The sequence below is a fragment of the Tamandua tetradactyla genome, chromosome 6 (genome assembly GCF_023851605.1).
Source record: "Tamandua tetradactyla isolate mTamTet1 chromosome 6, mTamTet1.pri, whole genome shotgun sequence".
Lineage (NCBI taxonomy): Eukaryota > Metazoa > Chordata > Mammalia > Pilosa > Myrmecophagidae > Tamandua > Tamandua tetradactyla.
Genome location: NC_135332.1, coordinates 117,018,542 through 117,042,088, shown reverse-complemented (window position 1 = coordinate 117,042,088; position 23,547 = coordinate 117,018,542). Strand labels below are relative to the sequence as shown.

Sequence of the window (23,547 nt, the reverse complement as noted above, 5' to 3'; positions counted from 1 at the left end):
TATGATAAGTGCTATGAAAAGAACAACAGGGTGGTATTAATATATAACAGAAAGCCCTGACTTGTTCTTGGGGATAAAGTAAGGGTTCCCTGAGGAAATACCACTTGAGTTGCTGTCTGAAAGATGAGGAGTTAATTAGATAAGGGACAAAAGATGATGTTCTATCTATCCAAAGGCCTTGAGGTAGAAAAGAGCTTGCCCATACCACCACTGCCTGCATGATATTAAAGAAGGCTGATATGGCTGCCATAAAGCAGGGAGAGATTGGAAGGATAAGAAGGTGGAGAGGAGGGCAGAAACCAAAGTAGGCAGCACCTTATACAGCAAGCCATGTTCAGCATTTTGGTTTTTAACCTAAGAGCAATGGAAAGCTGTTGAAGGGTTTTGAGCAGCTGAGTGAGATGATGAAATGTGCCTTTTTGAAGAATTGCCATGACAACAGTGTAGAGAATGAATTAATTAGTAGGACTAAGATAAAAGGGGAATTTCAGTGGCTTTCCCCCATAGGTTCAGGAATGCTGAAGAAATTTTTCTATATGAATATGCTTTGCTGTGTATGATCATCATAAAGTTAGATGTTTTCTGTATTTCTTGGAACCGTATATAACATATATCTCCTTATAAATTCACCTGTAAATTACTTAAGGAGATTGCTGAGAATATCAGATAAAAATGCTAAGAGTAAGTTTTTAAGCCTAGTATATAGTGTTCAGAGGAAAATTATCACCTAAGTAAGAACATCCATAGGTCTCAGAGTGTATATCTGAGGGTTTCAGAGTAGACAGAGTACACAGCAGTGAAGACCAGGGAGCGGATAGATTCCCTAACCTGGGTGAAGGGTCTAGCAACTACAATCAAAACTCTTGTACTCTGGCTATCATTTTCTGTTATGATAGAGGGAATAAAAACTTTGAATAAGCTACCCCAAGAGAGACGAGCTTCATGGATTGCTTTCATCTAAGAATTCTGTAAGAAGCCATCTAGTTGTCCATTTATCTTCCTAAAAGCCCAGAAGGCTACTTGCCAACTCCAGTTGCCAACTGAGCCAAGAACTGACTGAAAGGTTTTGACTCATCTCCTTTCTCCTTCCTTTATTTCCTTTCTGTTCTCCAGATAAATAGGTATAGGAACAGAGTAAAAGTCATTAAAAAAAAGAAAAGGTTAAGGTACTCTGCTGAGTTGAGCTATGTAACAACAAGGCATGCTCAAGTCTTACTCTGCATCACTGTGGCTCTGAATCCATTTTGTAAATAAGACCTTTAAAGATGTTATTATTAATTGGAGTATGGCCAGCTGAATAAGGGTGTCCAGTCCCTTTATAAGGACTTTATGACTAAAGTCCTTATAAGGCAGAGGAAATTCAGACACAGTCAATCAGAGAAAGCCACAGGAGGGGACCAAGGAGACAGATCTCCATGCGATGCAGGAACCCCAAGGATTGCAGCAAGCCAGTACCAACATGCTGCAGACTCCAGGTGAAAGCATGGCAGGTTGAGACCTTGATTTTGGACTTCTAGCCTCTCAAACTGTAAGCCAGTAAATTCCGGTTGTTACGCTAACCAGTGTATAGTGTTTGTCATAGCAGCCCTGACAAACTAAGACAGGTGCCCTCATTAGAGTTTTGAAATTCAAATTTTAACTGAGGTCTTTGAGTGAATTTGGGGATATCAGTTAAAAACTAATGCAGTGACCCAGTCCGGAGATGACGGTAACTAGGACTAGGGTGGAGATGGAGAGACTTGGACAGATCAAGAGATACCTAGGAGTGAAACCTACAGGTCTAGTTGAATAACTAGGTTTAAGAGAAAGGAGAGGTGTCAGTGTTGCTTCCAGGTTTCTACCATGTACAATTGGAAGATGATGATTTCAGGTACTCTGTTAGAGAATACTGTAGGGAACATACATTGAAGGGGAAATACAAGGCTAGTTTTGGTCACATTGAATTTGGGATGCCCTTGAGATATCCAAGTAAAGTTACCTCATAAGCTGTTATTTATATATGCTTGCTGCTCAGAAGTGAGGCCTGGAGATGCAGAGTTAGGATTCTTTGAAGACTGAGCATGGAAGAGATCACCGCTCAAGTTGTATAGCTTGAGCAGCACAGCATTCCATGGAGTGGCCTGGCTCAATCCCCCTGACCTGGTATACTGGTCCTCTCTCAAGACCTGGTTTAAAGGTCATCTCCTTGCAGCCTTCCCTGATCCTCTGAAGGAGAATTAACCATTCCTTTCTTTGTACTTCTAACATGCCCTGTATGCACATAATCTTCCGTATTCACACCCTTCTGATAGGTTTTCAATGCACTTAGAATAAAATCTAAACCCTTCATTGTGTCATATCAAGCCCTGAAATATCTGGTATGTGCTTATCATTCCAACCATTATTCCCCTTTCTTGCAAGCCACATATGTAATTTAAAGTTTTCTAGAAGCCACATTAAAAAGGTAAAAAGGGATGGGAAATTAATTTTAACAATCTGTTTTACTTAACTCAACATATCCAAGATATTATCATTTCAATGTAAAATAAATAGAAAATTACTGAGATATTTTTACATTCCTTTTTTCCTCACCAAGTCTTTGAAACTGGGTGTGTATTTTATACTTACAGCACATCTCAATTTGGACTAGCCGCATTTCAAATGCTCAGTGGCCTCATAGGGCTACTGGGTACTGTATTGGACAGCACAGGACTTTTTCTGTCATAGAACATGCCAAGCACATTCTGGGTTTGGGATTTTTTGCACTTGCCGTTCTCTCTGCAGAAAAAACTCTTCCCCTCTTATTTTTCCCAGATGCTGGTATCTCTGGCTACTGGTCCATTCAGATCTCAGCTCAAGGTCACCTCATCTATGAGGGCTTCCTTAGACTTCCTGCTCAGCAGCACTAAAATTACCTTCATTGTTTTGAGCTCTCAGAAATCAGCTTTGTTCATTTATTTGCTTCTTATTGTCTGACTTCCCCGAGTAAGCTTCAGGTCAACAGGAACCTTATCTGGTTTGGTTCATTATTACATCCTTAGTGTAAGTGCCTGACATACGATTGGCATCCAACAAAATTTTGGATGGATGGATGAATAATGAATGTTAACAAATACTTGTCTTAACATTCCCTTCTAGATCTAAACTAGGTGATAAAAGGAAAAGGTTAATTAAAAAATAGTTGGAATATATTGAATACAAAAATGGTTCAAATATACCTATATTTTGGGGTGACTTGAAAACAGCAATTATTTTATAGGTATTCGTTTTAAGCATTTAGGTAATCTTAACACCAATTCCCTTTACTGTTAATTTGAGAAAGCATTTGTTTTGAATGAGTTCTTTATTGGCTGCCCCAGAACATATGTACTTTGTAGTTTTTATTATCTCTTCCTATATGTGGTGGTGGTGTTTTTTTTTTTAAACAGCCCTTTTATTAGTCCTATAAAGTATCCTTAATTTTTTTTATTTCACTAGAATTAGGTTGTGACCATGTTTGCAGGAAACATCAGATCAGAAACATTTGGCCTTTTATTATTTCAGCACATTCCTTAAGTTATATATTCTTGCAGCTGTGGGCTATTTAAAAAACAAGGTTTTATTATGGAAATTTTCAAACACACAAAAGTTTAGAGAGAATTGAATAATGAACTCTCATATATTTATCATGTGAGCCTTTAAAAAAAACACTGTTTTAAGAAAAATTTCTCTTGACCTGGTTTGATGAAATGTCCCAAGAGGACTGTTTTTGGTGCAACATCTGGAGTGTTCAGAAATGCTGATAGCCACAGGAGTGTGGGAGGTGTTTATTGTTACTCTCTGATGTCTCTTCTGGCCTGGAAGAGGAACTTTTAAGAGGAAGAGGAGGACCTGCCTTGAAGCTGAAAGAAAACTCATTTTGTCTACCTTTACAAATGAAGGAGAGAAAAGGTCTTGGAATGGAGTCACGGGATGGCTCATGGACTGCAAGCCTAAGAGTTTAAAGACTTTTAAGAAATTACTTTTAAGAATGAGCTACTCTTTTTTCTTGCTGGAAAGGAGGATCAACTCCAAGAATATAGAGGGTGGTGGCAGTATTCAAGAATAACAGGAAGCAGTGAGCCTCTGAGCTCTGGGGCAGGAAGGGAGAGTGCGCCCTGCCCAGGGCCAGACCAGGGCTTGGCCAGTTCCTTGGATAGACACCAAGTGGGCAGGTGGCCTTGTGTGAAGTGGTGGTTCTCTCATCTCTGCTCTCCCTGACTGCATTTCCTGTGTGCCTCACCCACTCTGTAGCCCTTGGCTCTCTGTTTTCCATCTTCACCTTTAACTCCCACCACTGCCCTTTGACAGCAGACCCAAGATCGCATCACCACATCTGAAGACGTTTTCTCTTTTATTTTCATCATTGTTTCATTTTACAATATTTGACTGCAGTGAGTTAAAATAAAATAGGGGCTTTATGTTTTTCACTGTCATGATGCCTCAGACCCTGTAGTTGAGTCCCTCAGTGACCACCCCTGACACGGGCTCACACAAGAAAAACAGCTTCTCCCTCTCCTTCCGCTGTACTAATCTGGGTCGCGCCCCTGCGAAGGTCAAATACAAACTCCCCAATCCCCACCTTTGCTTGACCAAGTCCCAACGCTGTAACACTATAAAGGCGCAGTCCCTCAGTCCACTGTAACCTTGGCTCCCCCCACTGCTTGGAAAAGCCCATACCCCTAGCGTGCTTCCCCGTGTGACCTGCAAGAGGCTGCCTCTCTTTGTTCTAGGACCCTGGCTACTAGTCAATACTAATACGTCCCTTTCGTGCATCTCAAGGGTTACTCTCCTTGCGCACCTGGCAACCTCTATAAAGAGTCTTACAGTTCAGTGACCTCTGAAGGATTTGGCACAGCTTAGTAACTAGCCTTCTTTGTAGCCTCCTAGTCTCTCCCCATTCCCTCGTATCTGCCCCCGCCTTTGGGTCTCCAGCTCCTTCCTTCCTCCTTCCTTTTCCTCCTCCTCCATCTCATTTCCCCCCTCTCGCTCCTCCCATATCTTGCCGGTGTTCTTGTTTTCCCCCCTCCTCCCCATGCTGTGCGCGCGCGCACACACACACACACACACACACGCGCGCGCGCGCGCGCGCGTTCCGCTATGTTAACTATGGACAGGAGCAGTCTGTTTCTCCTTCGTGGTCTTTTTGCTTACTCTTTCCTCTACCAGAAGCCATTCCCTCCTCCTCCCCCACGCCTTTGCTTTATTAGCTCCTGCTCAAAACATTACTTCCTCCAGGAAGGCTTTCCTAACCCCCAAGACGGGGTTAGGCTTCCTTCCCAGGTGCTCCGCAACACCCTGTATTTTTCCCATCGTAGCGCTTCCTGCATTGCATTTCCGTTTCTTTGTCTGTGTGTCCTGTACTAGACCGAGCTCCTCAACGACTGCGACCATTAACGTTTTATTATGTTTCTCCAATGCCTTGTGCAATTCTTGACACAGAATAAACCCTCAGTACATAATTTATTTGGAATGACTACTTGAGCATAGGTATCAGAGGATATCTTTGCTCCTTTTGCTTGAAGATCGGAGAAAATACAAATGTCATGCACGGAGCCTAGAATAATAGGCATTGAGTAAATGATAACTGCAGTTGCTGTCTTCCTTCACCATCCCCACCGGACTCCAGAGAGCAGGGACTGCATCTTGCTCGTGGTATTGTAATGCCTAGCACATAATGAATAGATATGTATGGTGGAATGGAATATATGTTTTGTTTAGTAAGTAAGCAGGGTACATAATTATTATTGTCTATATTTAGAATAAATTCATGGCTATCTTATGGATCTGTTTATTTTCCATGGCATATAAAACTTGTCTTTTTTTTTCCCCAGGCAATTGCATTTCAAAATGATAATATTTTTGAGAGAATCCTAAGAATTCTGTTATCTTGAACATGGTCACTTGCTGTTGGATTTTAAATTTTGTCTGTATTGCCAAGTATCTGTAACCTGGAATTTGAAAGCATTCATTTAAATATGAAAATATTTTAAGTTTTTTTAAAGGAAATTACATAACTTATTAAACATTGATTAAAATATTGTTCCATAGCTTCAATTTCCACGGAAAAATAGGGCATTGTTTATATGCTCATTTCTTAGTTTCTTGATGAAAGGCAACATGAAAACATTTAGGGATTGTAGTCAAATTGTTTCTAAAGAGGGCAGTAAGTTTTCTTTTCCTGAAATGTTCCAGTATTAGAAGTAACAAGGGTATGCATTGTATTGATTTGAGGGTATATCCTGTGTTTATGTTTCATTTGATCTTTATATCAACCCTAAGAAATTGTTATGAAATAAACTCAAATGGGATAAGATCTCATAAGTAGTAAAGCCCACCTTTAAATCCAGGCACTACTGACTCCAAAGCCAGCATGTACTTTCCACTATATATCATACTCTCTTCATATTAGATGATCACCTATTTGGTAGACATATGCTGTTTGGTTTTTTTAAATATTTGTAGTGTATACAACAAACAAACATACAAACATTCTTGACATATGAACATTCTGTACATGGTGTACAATCAGTGGCTCACAATATCATCACATAGTTGTGTATTCATCACCATGATCATTTTTTTTGAACATTTGCATCTTTCCAGCAAAAGAAATAAAAAAGAAAAAACTCAAAAAGTCATACATGCCGTACCCCTTACTCCTCCCTCTCATTGATCACTAGTATTTCAATCTACCCAATTTATTTAGACCTTTGTTCCTCATATTATTTGTTTATTTTTTATCCATATTTTTTACTTATCTGTCCATACTGTAGATAAAAGGAGCATCAGACACAAGGTTTCCACAATCACACAGTCACATTGCAAAAGCTATATCATTATACAACCATCTTCAAGAAACATGGCTACTGGAACACAGCTCTACTGTTTCAGGTACTTCCTTCAAGCCACCAATACACTATAAATTAAAAAGGGATCTCTATATAATGCATAAGAATAACTCCAGGATAACCTTTCGACTCTGTTTGAAATCTCTTTGCCACTGACACTTTTTATTGTCTCATTTCTCTCTTCCCCCTTTTGGTAGAGAAGGTTTTCTCAATCCCTTGATGCTGAGTCCCAGCTCATTCCAGGATTTCTGTCCCATGTTACCTGGGAGGTTTACACCCCTGGGAGTCATGTCCCATGTAGAGAAGGGGAGGGCATGATTTCGCTTGCCGTGTTGGCTTAGAGAGAAAGAGAGGCCACATCTGAGCAACATAAGAGGTTCTGCAAAGGATAGGCAAAGCCTGTATAAGTGACCCCCAGAGAATCGACATCAAGGGATTGAGAAAACCTTCTCCACCAAAAAGGGGAAGAGAGAAATAAGACAGCTAGGGGTGACTCTTAGGCATAATTTTAAGTAAGCTTAGTCTGTCATTTGAAGGGATACATTTCATAGGGGAAAACACCAAGATTGAGGGCTCGGCCTATAGATTTGCTTGTCTCCACTGCTTGCAAGAATATCAGGTATTCTCCAAATAGGGAAGTTGAATTTTTCCTCCTTTCTCCCATTCCCCAAGGGAACTTTGCAAATACTTCTTTATTCACTGTCTAAATCACTCTGGGATTTTTCAGGGCATCACAGTAACCTAGACAAATCAACAAAATCTCATGCCCAAAATCTCATGAAAGTAGGTTCCATGTACTTATGGTGTTCAATTGAACTGATTGAATTGATTGAATTGGTGTTCAATTGAACAAGTTAAATTCGGAAATGCACTAGTCAAAATATAAATTAAAAGAAAGAAAATGCTGACTTCAAATTTTGGTGTCTTCTTAAAGTCTCTTGTTTTAAAATCTAAAGAATATGTATTTACAGGTTACAAGTAAACTTTTCATTTAAACTTATGTCAGTATTTAATCTGGGGTGTGGAAAATAAATTAGAAAAAGGAATGCTTATCTCTGAAATGCCGTGTTTTCTTTGTATTTTGTTTCCTGTATCTGAAGCAGCATCTCACTTTCATCAGCACTGCTGAAAGAAGAGGAAAAAATGTCAGTGCTATCTCCTGAAATCCACTTTAAGGCTAACAGAGTCTCTAGAAGTTCTTTTGATGGCTGTTTTCTTTTTGAGAGTAGTTGGAAGAAAGCAGTTTTAGAAACACAAAAGATAAGGAAAGGTAACTTCATTTTTATTTTACTTATAAAAACATAAAAATGGTGCCTTGAATTTACATGTATACTTTAAACAGTTGAGACATTTTATGATTTCTATGACATTTATACAAGGATATCATTTTAAGTTTATAGAAAAAATGGGAACAAAATTAATTAGTGTAATTCTGTGACTCAGAAGCAAAAATAAAAAATTACTTCTCTTGATATTCCGTGTGGTACTATCTCTATTGGATCATACAACTTTTCATAAATAGTATTTGGTTTTCAATACTTCAAGTAGGTTTTTATATTTAAAAACCCAAACTATTTATAACATTTTAGATGTCATATGACATTTACATACAAATAAATAACATTGTCATTTTAACCATTTTTATATGTACATTTCAGTGGCATTACTACATTCACAATGTGGTGAATTACCAAATCTTTCTCACCACCCCAAATGGAAACTCTGAACCCATTAAGCAATAACTTCCCATTCCCCTTTCCCCCCAGTCCCTGGTGACTTCTAATATACTTGATGTATCTATGAATTTGCTTCTTCTGCATATTTTATATTAGTGGAACCATACAATATTTGTCCTTTTGTGCCTTGCTTATTTCACCCAGTGTTCTTTTTATGGTGGAATGATAGTCTGCTGTATGTATATCCCACGATTTTGTCTATGTATTCATGTTGATGGACACTTAGGTGGTTTCTACCTGGAGCCCACATCTTCAACGTTATCTTTTTGCGTTGATAATTCCAATCAAAAGTTTATTTTTGAATGAGTTATGTGGAGAATATCTTATATCTTATAGTTCCTCAATAAATACTAGTTCAAGACCTTTGGACCTGTATATATATGTATTAATAGGTTTTCCCTTTAATTTCAACTTATAATTGTTGGTATTTCTTGTTTATTCTGAATTCTGCCTTCATGTTTATTATTGAAGAAATAATTCTTTAAACTACTCAATATTTCATCCTTTCTTGTTTTGAGTGTGTTACTATAATTTTTTTTGACTTTCTCATTAAGTTGCCATTAAAGGTACCCAGAAGACAGCAGTTTAATCTACCCTCCCTAATGCCAAATGTAATTGTTGAAAAGAGAATCTAAATATTTTTGACCTCCCAGGAGAAACTATTTTTTAAATAAAACAGGAAAAATTGAAGGCTGCATAATACCATCTGAAACATTTAATAAGCTAACTTTAGCTTCACTGAAAACTATTTTCGTTGCTGTGCTAGGCTTGCTTAATAGAGCATAACCCTAAACAACAATTGTTTAGTTTGAAAACCACCCAAATCCTTAACTGCTTAATCTGCTTTTTCTATTTACTACCTTCATTTTGAATTTTTTAATAATTTGAGAATCCCTTTATCCAGTGCAATGTGCTTTCAATAGAAGAAGAAACCTTGATGCCTCAGTGGTGCTATTTATAGATTTGATGTGGTATTCTGTGAAGGGAAAATGGAAATTGATGCCAGAAGTAGGCTTTTAAAATCTCTCTTTGCTAGGTCAGAAGATTATATGTTTACTCCTTCTTATAATCTGCATAACAGCACTCTTGAAGGTGTTTCTTAACTCTATTTCAGTGTGAGTGTATCTAATAATCCAGGAATTTTAATTAAATAAAGAAGGCAGAGGACAATAGCCACTGTGGAAGGTCTATGAAGCTGTCCTTTTTCCATATTCAAATTCTTAATTGACCTCTTAACCAACTCTTCTCTATAGTTTCTATGCATAGAATTAAATGATATTCTCTTAGGAAAGGTGCTAATAAACTACACTTACATTTCTTTACTTAAATGACTGATTTAGTACACTTTATTATGCATTTTAGTGTGTAGTAAAATAAACAGTATCCATTTAAGAACTAATTCATGTGATTATGTTAATCTTTTAAAAAATATTTTTATTGAAATATCTTCATGTACTATACGGTCCATCCAAAGTATACAATCAGTGGCTCACAATATTCATCACCATGATCATTTTTAGAACATTTGCATCACTCCAGAAAAAGAAATAAAAAGACAAAAGAAAAAAAACCATACATCTCAAACCCCTTACCCTTCTTTTTCATTGACTACTAGTATTGCAATCTACCCATTTTTTTCTCATCCCCCCATTATTTATTTATTTTTGTCCTTATTTTTTTACTAATATGATAATCTTTTTAATTAGAATATGCTACAGCTTTTGGTTTAAGAGAGCTCAAAGAATGTGTCAAAGTGCCATATTTACCAGGATTGCAAAGTTCCCAAAGAAGTATCAATTCAACTCCATTCGAGGTTTATCCAAGATTGCTACGTGCTGATATCGAGACACCTAATGTCAGGTAACTCAGTCTTTTGTCGAATATTTATGTGTACTAATATTGCTGAATGTAAAGTTTTTTCTGGCTAGTGAATTTAATTATTTCTTGTCTACTAAATTTTTTTTTCAGAAAGGGTTTAATCATCTTATCTAAGTTAGCAATTTTATTATGTTTGACAAATTAACAATTTTCTGTTCTCAAAAGACATTGCCAGAAAAGATTTAAGGTCTCCCTTTTAAAAATCTTTGGAACTTTTAGCAAAAAATAAATAAATAAGTAAAAATTTAGCTCCCTGCAATATTAGCAGGTTTCTCTGTACCTTGAGTCCAGAAACTCACCTCCCATTTTTAATCTAATACTCCTGTAGTGTGAAGGTAGATTCTGAACATGTGACTACCAGGAATGAATATGCCAGCCAGAAAAATAGCAATGACTTTGAATATGGGATTTTAAAAACAGTATTATAAATATCTATAAATAAATCAGACTGATTGACATTCTATTAAAAGAAAATTCCTTTCTCCAAAGGGATCTGTGTATTAGTTAATAAGATAGGCTCATATTCTATTCAATTTCTGCTTGGGGTTATTCATTTGTTTATCCATCAGATAGTCATTGAATGTCTAGTATTGCCTAAAAAAAATTTGAAAAGGTCAAAGCATTTATAGGATTATGAGTTCAGGGAAGGATTTATATTTTTCATGTTATCTTCCTGCCATAATGATTTTTAAAGACATCTAAATGCAAGTTTTGGAGTTTAACAATCAATTTCTTGAGTTTTCCACTATTATTATTGTTTTTGTTAAGTATTCTTGAAATAAATTCTGGTGATGTAAATAGAGAACTAGAATATATTAAAAATGGAATGTAGGTACTTTATATCTTTTTTTTACAGTAACACATTTGAAATTACATGAGCATCCCAGTAGAAGAACATAATGTAAGTTCAAGGACTTGCAGTTGATTATGGTCTTGTATTATTAAATAGTGAATTTAACTGTACTTCAATTCCCTTTTCTTGACCTCTGAACCTTGCTTATGTAGTAGGAAAAAATTTCATTCCATTTAGAAAAGTTGAGACTTTTGTCCCTTTTCTTCCTCTCAGGACACAGGCGTATTAGTCTAAGTGCTTGTGTCACTGCTACAGAGAAGGTGCTGCATGAAATGGGATGAGCAATTTTCTGGTACTTTTCATCTAATGGGTTTTGCAAATTCAGCTATCAATAGTGGGACTTTGGGGCAGTGGGATATTTTTTTCTTAAAAGAAAAACGTTAAGTGGGCGGGCCACGGTGGCTCAGCAGGCAGAATTCTCGCCCGCCATGCAGGAGGCCTGGGTTCAATTCCCAGTGCCTGCCCATGTTAAAAAAAAGGTTAAGTGCTATGCTATATGTCTAAGTGGCTTCTGTATAAATAAATAAATGTAGAATTTCACATTTGCAGAAAAGTTGAACAAAAAGAAAAAACAAGTTAACATAATCTACTCATCCTAACATAACCCTTTTTACTTTTGGGTCTCCTCTGTTCACCTTTTTCATTTTTTTGTTGTGGTTTTAATGTACTTCAATTGCTTATTCTGCCTTATTAAACTTAATATTACATACATAGTATTTTCCATGTCACTGTATAGTTTCTAAGCATATCTTTACATTATAGTATTCATTTCCTATTGTTGGACTTTTAAGTTGTTTTTGGCTTTGTAAATATAATACTGCAGTGAATCGTGTTATAGAGTAAATCTTTCCCATACTTTTTAATGTTTTCTAAAGACAGATTTTCAAAATATAAAAAGAAAAATTACTCTTCTGAAGTGTGATTACACCAGAATCAGAGACGTTAGAAGAGAGGTAGTGAGTTGCTAGTAGAGTAGATAGATAGTAATAGTCAAAGAAGAGGGTTGGTGGGTGTTCTAGTTTGCAAGCCGCCTTAATGTGATATACCAGAAACTGAATGGCTTTTAAAAAGGGGAATTTAGTAAGTTGCAAGGTTAGAGTTCTAAAGCTGTGAAAATGTCCAAATTAAAGCAAGGCTATAGAATTGTCCAATCTAAGGCATCCAGGGAAATATACCTTGGTTCAAGAAGGCTAATGATGTTCAGGGTTTCTCTCTCAACTGGAAAGGCACATGGCGAACATGGCGACATCTGCTAGCTTTCTCTCCAGGCTTCTCGTTTCATACAACTCCCCCAGGAGTTTTTACCTTTTTCATCTCCAAGAGCTGCATGGGCTCTGTAGCTTTTTCTGAAATGTTTCCTCTTTTAAAGGACTCCAGTAAACTAATCAAGACCCACCTGGAATGGGTAGAGTCACATCTCCCTCTAATCAAAGGATAATACCCACAATTGGGGATGTCACATCTCCATGGAGATAATCTAATCAAGTTTCCACCCTACAGTGCTGAATAGGTATTAGAAGAAACTGCTGCCTCCACAAGATGAATCAGGATTAAAACATAGCTTTTCTAGGGCACATAATCCTTTCAAGCTGGCACAGTGGGCCAAAGGAAAGGGCCTATTTGAAAACTGAATATAAAACCTACTTCAAGGAAAGTCAGTATACAGCATTACTCAGGGAACTACGCCTCTAATCCTCAGCCTAACTTTTCTCGGCGAGTCCCAGTGTCCTTTGAGGAAGGCATAGTAAATAAGGGTTCAGGGCTGGTGTGATAGTTAGATTCAGTTGTCAACTTGGCCAGGTGAACATGCCTAGTTCTGTTGCTGCGGACATGAGCCAATGGTACGTGAACCTCATCTGTTGCTGATTACACCTGCAGTCAGCTTGGAGGTGTGCCTGCTGCAATGAATGATGTTTGACTTAATTAGCTGGTGCTTAAATGAGAGAACACAACATAGCACAACCCAAGCAGCTCAGCATACCTCATCTCAGCACTAGCAGCTCAGCCCAGGCCTTTGGAGATGCAGAAAGAAATCACCCTGGGGAAAGATGTTGTAACCCAGAGGCCTGGAAAGAAGGCCAGCAGAGACCATCCTGTGCCTTCCCACGTAAGAAAGAACCTCAGTGGAATGTCGGCTGCCTTTCCTCTGAAGAACTAACAAAATAAAGCCCCTTTTATTAAAAGCCAATCCATCTCTGGTGTGTTGCATTCTGGCAGCTAGCAAACTAGAACAGCTGGCCATGGCAATGGGCTATGGACCAACGTGGGCCGGTCTTATTGTCCCTCTTTCAATGCCTAAGAGCATCTTAAAGGAACCAGAAACCTAGACAGCATCCTCTGTGTTAATCTATTTTGCCTCCTATTATTGAGCTTTTGTCTTGCTTCCTACTGCTTTTACCCTATTTCAGTTTTTTTCATTTGTGATTTGACTGTGTGTGAAACTGTCTCTAAACATTTTACATTGACTTGAGTGTGACCTTACTTAAGTCCATAAAAAATAATTTAATACATTTTATTCATGCTATGCCAAGCATTTATTTATCTATAAAGTGGAACAGTGGTGGCTAATTGATATAACACATATGAAGTGCTTGGCAAACATAAATATTAGCACCTTTCTTTATCTTTGAAACAAGTGTCTTTATTTCAGCTTTTCTCCCAAGAACATGCCCAGTTGCCTGCAAGCACTTTACACTCCTCTACATTCTGCACAGTGCCCTGTGAAAGAAGAGTCTTGGCATAAAAGGGAAGTACTCACTTTGTTTTGTTTGCTGTCCCTTACTTCATTTTTCTCCAGATGTAATTTTCAACTTAATTTAAAATCTCGGATAAATCTAATGATTTTTCAGATGACTTTACTGGTAGTCAGAAGTTTTCAATGAATCTCAAGGCACACTGTGGTAATATAACTGATAATAATCTCAGAGGTGGAGAGTATTTAAAAGTTGCTACTGTCTTTTAAAGTTTAACATAGTTGTAAGAAATTTGGAATTCTTGTGAGAGATCATCTTACCCATGGCAGATTCAATCATAAAATACTTCCCCTACTAATCTACTTATTATTTACATCTATTCCAGCACAAATATTAATTCTGACAAAATTCAGGTAGTTATGATCAATATGTAAAAAGTGCACAATTAAATGATAGTTGGTCTCTAGCACCTCCAGATACCCTATTAATCATGATTCACTTTCTCTTGGTGTTGCCAGAGTCATGACCATGAGAATTATGTTAAATGCCAGAGACCCGGGTTTGATTCCTGGTGCTTGCCCATGCGAAAAAAAAAAAATCTTGTATATGTAACTCTCTTCAACTAGTAAAATTTATTAACAAAAATTGAGGTATATGAATTGTTCATATGTGCATCTGATTGAATTAGTTGTGATGAGATCCCGTTGATATTGAACAAATGAGTTTGATGGAAAGGTTGCTTTTTGCCTCTTGTTATGTTTTTTCAAGTTAATATACTCTGGGTTTATACAAAAGTGATTTTGTGATAATCTATAATTTTCAGGATAAAGAAGACTAAGCAGGCATGCGCTGTAGTACCACTTCAGGAGAAATCCAAAAGTAAGCTGATATTCTTTTTTCCAACACTTGTCTAATTAAGGTGTCAGATACTTATCTTTTTTCCAATTTCTTGCTTTCCACTGATTTAATTATCTCTGTTTTATTAATGCTCCTTTTAAAAAATTATTGCAGTAACATTTATAACACAAAACTTCCCATTTCAAGCATTTTTAAAACGTATATTTCACAATTTTGTACCATCAAAATTTTTTCATCCATTACTAAAACTTTTTCATCCCCACCAACAGAAACTCTGTACCCACTAAATAATAACTTTCCATGCTTCCTTTTCACCTCTGATAACCTCTAATCTACTTTCTGTCTCAATGAATTTACCTGTGCTAAATAGTTCATATAAGTGAACAATATTTTTCTTTTTGTGTGGCTTATTTTACTGTATCCAAAGTTCATCCATGTTGTAGCATGTATCAGAATTTCATCCTTTTTTCTGGGTAGGTAGTATTCCATTATATGTAAATGCCACATTTTTGCTTATCCATTTATCCACCGATGGACACATGGGCTATTTCTACCTTTTGGCTATTGTGAATGGTATTGCTGTGAATATTGTTGTAAAAATATCTGTTCAACTCCCTGTTTTCAGTTCTTTTGGGTCTATATCTAGAAGTAGAATTTCTGGGTCATATGTAATTGAATGTTTATCTTTTTGAGGAACTGCTAAGCTGTTTTCCACAGCAGTTGTACTATTTTATATTCCCATTAGCCATGCAAGACTGTTTCATTTCCCCACATTTTTGCCAACACTTACAATTTTCTGTTTTAATAACAGCCATTCTATTGGGTGTGAAGTGGAATCACATTACGGTTTTAATTTGAATTTCCCTATAATTAATGATGTTGAGCAGATTTTCATGTGCTTATTGGACATTTGTACATCTTTGGAGAAATGTCTAGTCTAATCCCATTTTTATCTGGATTATTTGTCTTTTTATTGTTGAGTTATAGGAATTCTTTATAAACTCTCAATATTAAATCCTTATCAGATATATGATTTGCACCCTGTTTATTCAATTATGTGGGTTTTCTTTTTTCTTGGTAGTGTCCTTCAATACAAAAAGTTTTTAAATTTGATGAAGTTCAATTTATATATTTTTTCTTTGGTTACTTGTGCTTTTGGTGTCATATCTATTAATCCACTGCCAAATTCAAGGTCATGTAGATTTTTCCCTATGGTATCTTCTAAGAATGTTGTGGTTTTAGCTCTGGTATTTGGGTCACTGATAGATTTTGAGTTAAATTTTGTATATGGTGTGAGGTAGGAATCCAACCTTATTCTTCTGCATATAGAAATCCAGTTTTACCTGCACCATTTCTTGAAGAGACTATTCTTATCCATTGCATGAATGTGACATCCTTGCTGAAAATCAATTGACCATGGATGCATGAATTTACTCCTGGACTCTGAATTCCATTCCACTGGTCATATGTCTGTCCTTATGCCAGTATTATACTTTTTTTTATTACTGTAACTTTGTAATAAGATTTGAAATTGGGAAGTGTGAGTCCTCCAACTTTTTTTTTTTTTTTTCAAAATTATTTTGGCTATTCAGTGCCCCTTGCAATTCTGAATGAATTTCAGGGTTGGCTTTTCCATTTCTGCAAAAAGATTGTGGGAATTTTGAATGGGATTATATTGAATCTGTAGATCACTTTGGTTAGTATTGGCTTCTTAACCATTTTAAGTTTTCCAATCCATGAAGAGGGATGTCTTTCCATTTATTTAGGTTGTCTTTAAATTTTTTCAACAGTTTGTAAATTTCACCTCCTTAATCAAATTTATTCCTAGATATTTTATTCTTTTAGATGTTGTTGTAAAATGGAATCGTTTTCTTAATTTACTTTTTGGATTGTTCATTGCTGGTATTTAGAAACACAACAAAATTTTATGTGTTGATCTTATACCCTGAAACTTTGCTGAATTTATTAGTTCTAGCTTTCTTGTGAATTCTTTGGGATTTCCTCAATATAGGAACATTTCATTTTCAAATAAAGTGTGCTCTTCTCCTTCTTGAACCAGGTACTGACTCATACTGGGAATGTGGGCTGCCATCATATACGGGAAAGGGAGAGGGCTAATAAAACTCCAGGAAGCTTTCGCATTGTTTTAAAGATACCCTTTCTTGATTCAGTGTTTGCTTTGTTGCTGTAGACTTTGTCCTCCTGAGTTCTGAGAAAGTTGATTTTGACAGTTTCTGCTTGGTTTTTAATGTTTCTGGAAGGGTGGGGGAAGACAGCATTTTAGAGCTTCCTATTCACCATCTTGTTGACACCATTCCCAAAATTTCTTGATTTTAGTGTAGTCAGTTTTGGCAATCTTTCTTTTTTGTGGTTAGTCCCTTTATGTCTTGCCTAAGAAATTTATTCTCACTCTGAATGCATAAAATCTCTTTATATTTTCTTATAAAAATAAATGTGAAAGTTTAGTTTTTCATACTTAATTTAGCTAGAGTTGATTTATATATATGGTATTGATGATAATTTTTTAAATTAGAATAATCAGTTGTACCAGTATGAGCAGTAATAAATATACATATGACAGTGGTGACTTTGCTCCCCAGGGGATACTTGGCAATGACTGGAGATGCTTTTGATTGTCACATCTTGGGAGGGGTGGTGTAACTAGCATGTAGTGAGTACTGGCTAGGGTTGCTGCTAAATACCTTACAGTGCTTAGAACAGACGTAACAAAAAAGTATTTGGCTAAATGTTAATACTGGCACTGTTGAGAAACTCTGAGTGGTAGTTTTCATGTATCATGAATCTGTTTTGCAGCATTATCTTTTCTTCTCTTTCATTTGTCTATCCCTATACAAAACCCATATTATCTTAACTTTATGATGAGTTTTTTTTAATATTTCAGAAAGGGTGAGTCATTTCACCTTATTCTTCTTTAAGAGTATGCTGGCTATTCATGGTCTTGCTCTTGCATGTAAATTTTAGAATTAGCTTGTCAACTTTATGAACTTCTTGTTGGCTATTTGATTGGTGGTGCAATGAACCTAAAGATCAATTTGAGGAAAATGGAGACCTTTTTGTTGTTGGGTATTTTTATCTGTGAGTATCGTACATCATTTATATTTTAAGATCTTTCAATAAAATTATGTCATTTTCTCCATGTCAATCTTGCATGCTTTTATTAGATTTATGGCTGGATATGTTAGTTTTGTTTTTTCTTGTAAATGTATGAGTTTAGTGCCCAGCTTAGAATGCTATAATGAAAAAACCCTAAAATATAATGGTTTATATAAGATAATTATTATTTTTTTTTAATTTTCAAAGGTGAGTGGCCCAGGCTGGTAGGGTGACTTTCCTCAATCTGTTCATTCGTGGAATCTGATTCCTTCTGTCTTTTTGCTTGACCAACTCATAGGTTTTTTACTTGTTTGCAAAGTTGAAGCTGGGCCATTTCTTTACCTGCATTTCAGCCAAGAAAAGAGGGGAAAAGAACAGAAGTCTAGAATAAGAGAATTATAATTTAAATTAAAGATGATCAGAAAGTTGCACATTTGCCTCCATCTTATTGGGCCATACCAGTGATCACAAGGCCATGCTTAAAGGCTGCAAAGCAAGCCAAGAAATATTATCTCTGCCTATGTGGGCACATGTCCAGATAAAATTCTGTTGTGTAAGAATAAGTGAAAGGTTTGGGGAGGATGATGGATAATCTACCACAGTTATTTTTTTATTTTTATTTATTTAATTTTTGCATGGGCAGACACCGGGAATTGAACCCAGGTCTCCGGCATGGCAGGCAAGAACTCTGCCTGCTGAGCCACCATGGCCTGTCCCACAATTATTTTTTTAATTAAATTTTCTAACTTTCTATTGCAGGTGTATGGAGATATAACTGATTTTTACATTTTTGTCTTATAGCCAGCAACCTTCCCAACATTTCTTCTAATTTCTTATAATTAATACATAGATTACTTTGGGTTTTCTATGTAGATAATAATAATAATAATAATAACAACCTGTGAGTAATGTCAGTTTTGTTCCTTCCTTCCAAAATCTTATGCCTTTCTTCTTCTCTTCTTATTAAGCTGGGCAGAACCACTAATTCAATGCTGTATGAGAGATAATAGTTATGTTTGACTTGTTCCTGATTTTAAAGGGAGTGTCTTTAAAAATTATGTTTGCTGGAAGTTTTGAGTAGATATTCTTTATCAAGTTAAAGAAGTTCTCTTTAATTTCAATTTGCTGAAGTGTTTTTTTTTTCATGAATGAGAGTTGAATTTTATCACATTATTTTCCTGAATTGAATGAGAGAACCATATGGTTATTTATTTAAAATTTTTGTTGAGGAATAAAAATGAATAGGTTTTGTAATGTTAAACCTATTCTTGGATAGGCCCAATTTATGCATGATTTGCCATCTTTTCATGTACTGCCATGTTTAATCTGCTGATATTTTGTTTGGGATTTTTATTTTCTATGTTTTCTAATTTTATTCGTCACCACTAATTTTCTTTTTTGTCCTGTCCTTGGTTGGATTCAGTATCAAGATTATAATGGCCTCATGGAAGGAACTGGGGAGAATTCATGCTTTAAAAAGATTCTCTGAAGGGCATGCCTACAGTTGGAATGATCTCTTCTTTCAAAGTCTAATAGAATTCGTTTGTAAACTCTTGATTCACATGTTGTGATGGTTAAGTTCTGGTGTCAGCTGGGCAAAGTGATGATGCAAGCACTGGCCTGACCTTTGCTGCAAGTATATCTCGTGGCTGGTGATACACCGGAAGGCTGGTGTATTAAATCATCAGTCAGTTGATTGTACCTGTGGCTGATTACATCTGTGATCAACTAAGGCATGTCTCCCACAAGGAGATACTCCAGTCATTTGAAGACTTTTAAGGAAAAAGAGAGACTCTTTCACTGCTTTTTCAGCCAGCAGCCTCTCCTGTGGAGTTTGTCCAGACCCTTCATTGGTGTTGCCAGCTTCACAGCCTACTCTATGGATTTTGGACTTTTCCATTCCCACGGTTGCCTGAGATACCTTTATAAATCTCATATTTACTGATAGCTCCTGTTGGTTCTGTTTCCCTAGAGAACCCCAAGACAAATGTTTTCTTTTACGGAATCTTTAAATATTGATTCAATAAATTTATTATAGGGCTTTTAAGTCTTTCTAGTTCCTTTGTGTGTGTGTGTGTGTGTGTGTATGTGTGTGTCTACATATATATGTACAGAGGCAGGCATGTGATATGTACATAGGGAATTTTTTTTGGAGGGTGGGGTGGGCAGGGTGCATGGGCTGAGCATTGAACCCCGGTCTCCTGCATGGCTTTCTAGTTCTTCTTGAATCAGGTTCAGTAAGTTGTATTTTCTAGAATTTTCTTTCTAAGTTCTAAAATTTATTGGCATAAAGTTTGCCTTTGCTCAATTTGTATTTGTGAGCTTTTCATCATATTATTATATGTGCCTTTTCTCTTTTTCCATAATCAGTATACCAGAGGTTTTCTTTTTTTATTTGTCTTTTCAATGAAGAACTTTGGTCTGTTTTCATCTTCTCTATTGAATTTTTTTTTCTACTGCACTAATTTCTCCTCTTTCCTGTATTAAATTTTTCCTTCCATGTTCTTTGGATTTATTGTTTTCCTAACTTCTTATGGTATATGTAGCTTATTCATTTTCAGCCTTTCTTTCTTTGTCACCCAGGAATTTAAGGTATAAACCTAAATACATCTTTTGCTGCATTGTCCATGTGTTGTAGTGTTTTCTTTACCATTCAGTTATGAGTATTTTTTAATATCCATTGTGATTTCTTTCTTAACTCATTAATAATTTAGAGTGTATAAATTTCTAAGTATTTTGGAATTTTTAATTTATCCTATTGTTAACGACTTCCAACTAAATTGCATTGTGTGTATGATACCAATTCTTTGAAATTTTTGAGATTTACTTATGCCCAAAATCTACCTAATTTGTAACTAGGTGGTCTTTCAAAGTCCATTATGATACCAAAGGCCCAAGTCTTAATCCTCCTGTTTCCCACTACGTGCAATCTCTCTAACCTTCCTACTTAGATTACACCCTCAAACCAAACCAAATAAAATAAAACAAGCTCATTGAAGAATTGAAGATAGTTTTTATGGCACTTGAAACTATTTTAGGTGACGTTAAATAATACTATTTTAAAGGAATATGGGTCAACATTTATATTATCAAAACCTTATATAAGCTGGAGACCCAGGTTCAATTCTCAGTGCCTGCCCATGCAAAAAAAAAGCTTAAAAAAAAACTTATATAAGAATTTATATATTTAAATATATGTTTATATATTGTATATTTAAATATTTATGTATTTCAATATGTAGTGGTTACATGGGAACTTTGAGTCTCATGGATCTGTGTTCAAATCCTGCCTTTGACATTTGCTAGGTATATGCCCTTGGACAAGTTACTCATCCTTGCTAAATAATTTTAATTTTTAATCCAAGATAGCTCATTACCTATTTCATAGCATTGCTGTAGGAATGAAATAGAAATAGAGTGCTTAACATAGAGGGACTATTCAAAAAATGTTATGTATTATTATTATTATTATTATTATTATCATTTCCACCACTCTATATTAGAAACTTTACTAATACTATTTCAGTTAGTGAATAACTTATTTTACATTACAATTTTACTTCACCCAGCTTTTGCAAGAAACTGCCTTATTTGAAGAAAATAACTTGATAAGTGTTCTAGTTTGCTAGCTGCCGGAATGCAACATACCAGAAATGAAATGGCTTTTAAAACGGGGAATGTAATAAGTTGCTAGTTTACAGTTCTAAGGCTGAGAAGATGTCCCAATTAGAGCAAGTCCATAACAATGTCCAAATTAAGGCATCCAGGAAAGATACCTTGGTTCAAGAAGGCTGGTGATGTTCAGCTTTCTCTCTCAGCTGGAAGGGCACATGGCAAACATGGTGGTGTCTGCTGGCTTTCTCTCCAGGCCTCTTGCTTCCTGAAGCTCCCAGGAGGCGTTTTCCTTCTTCATCTCCAAAGGTCACTGGCTGGTGGACTCTGTGGTTCTCTCATCCTGCCGTCACGGTCTGCAGCTCTCCTCATTCTCAAAAAAGAAGTCTCTACAAAATGTCTCCTCTTTTATAGGATTCCAATAAACTAATCAAGACCCATGCAGAATGGGTGGAGGCACGTCTCCATCTAATCAAGTTTAATACCCACAATTAATTGAGTCACACCTCTGTGGATATAACCTAATCAAGTTTCCAACCTATAGTTCTGAATAGGGATTAGAAGAAATGGTTCCTCTCACAAGATTGATTAGGATTAAAACATGGCTTTTCTAAGGTACATAAATCCTTTCAAACTGGCACAATAAGCATATAAGATATTAAATGAAACAAATTATTTATGAAGACTTGTACCTTTTTTCTGTAATAAATCCACTGCCATTCCATGTTTTTTTTTTTTTTTTCGGCATGGGCATGTTCCGGGAATCGAACCCGGGTCTCTGTCATGACAGGTGAGAATTCTGTCACTGAGCTACCTTTACCCTCAGATTTAATCTTATATAATTAAATATGAGCATTAAAGTTTTTATGATTTACATGTTTTTGAAGTACTTGCCATCACAGTCACCGTCATTTTAGAAAGTAAGTAAAATAGGAATGCTTATTTCAAAACATGTGTTACATGAAGAATGAGTAGTGTTTAATGGTTCATTTGTGGAACAAATATTTCACTCATGAACTATATATGTAATAGAATATTATTCCTAAATGTTATTATAGTATTATTATTATATTACTGTTGTTATTATAATAGTAACAGCTGATTGTTATTGTTGTTTTTCAACAGGTTCTGGCTTTAGCTTTAGCAATCCTCTTACTGGAGCACCACCTCAATATTTACAGAGACTTTCCAAAATGGCCATATTAGAATATGATACCATTCGTCAAGAAACAACAAGAAAATCAAAAAAAGGCAAGAAACGAGAGCTGCAAGATTGCTGAGAAAATATGGTGTGATGTTTTTTCACCGACATAATATTTATCTTTTCCTTTTTTTCTTGAGACACATATGATATGTGCAATGATTTACATAAAAATGGAAATGTAAATATAAAATAAATATTTTATGTTATGTACTAGATTATTTGTATTTTGTTAATCTTACAAAGAGACATTTAAGTTAATGGTCAATGGAGACATAACACATAAGAAAAATTAATATTCTATGAATTTTGTTCATGCCAATTATGTCTTCTGATTCAATTTGATGGTATTCTTGTTTATTGCCTATCTGTACAGGGAACTTTGCTAGGAGCTGCAGAGGATTCAAAGAAGAGTTAAACCAGTCTTTATTGTTAGGATTAGAGGGGGCCCAATAAGAACCTGTCTTTTTCCTTGCTTGAGTTTGAAAAGAGTTGTGAGATAAGGACTCAAGCAGATGAATATTTAAATATTACCTCTTTGCTAATATTTTCCTGGATGGGAAATCCTGGCTCAGATTGTGACCACAGTGGGCCTCCTGATACCGAACTGTACTACGAACCTGGGCAAATGTCCACACCTTTTATAGCGCTGACAACCTTGGGTCTCGCCTGTCGGAGCAAGACCTTTTCTGCAGGCAGAATGGGTCATCTCCTCTGTACAGCTGGACAGATCACTGGGAGGACAGGGGTGGAC

At 36.0% G+C, this 23,547-nt stretch overlaps 1 protein-coding gene across 3 annotated transcripts in view; it reads left to right on the top strand.

Annotated features, from left to right (window-relative positions):
* C6H8orf89 (chromosome 6 C8orf89 homolog) overlaps nucleotides 1-22,999 on the top strand; it is a 37,912-nt gene extending 14,913 nt beyond the window's left edge. Inside the window, exons 1-6 of one of the 3 annotated variants that reach the window (XM_077166996.1) lie at nucleotides 6,799-6,891; nucleotides 7,952-8,118; nucleotides 10,291-10,444; nucleotides 13,966-14,062; nucleotides 14,833-14,887; nucleotides 22,718-22,999. In XM_077166996.1, the coding sequence (XP_077023111.1) occupies nucleotides 6,860-6,891; nucleotides 7,952-8,118; nucleotides 10,291-10,444; nucleotides 13,966-14,062; nucleotides 14,833-14,887; nucleotides 22,718-22,872 (660 nt within the window). In that variant the 5' untranslated portion in view covers nucleotides 6,799-6,859 and the 3' untranslated portion in view covers nucleotides 22,873-22,999. Of the gene's footprint in view, nucleotides 1-6,798; nucleotides 6,892-7,948; nucleotides 8,119-10,290; nucleotides 10,445-13,965; nucleotides 14,063-14,832; nucleotides 14,888-22,717 lie in introns of those variants that run through there. The other 2 variants (XM_077166993.1, XM_077166995.1) reach the window with 2 other exon arrangements.
* The last annotated feature ends 548 nt before the right edge of the window (nucleotides 23,000-23,547 follow it).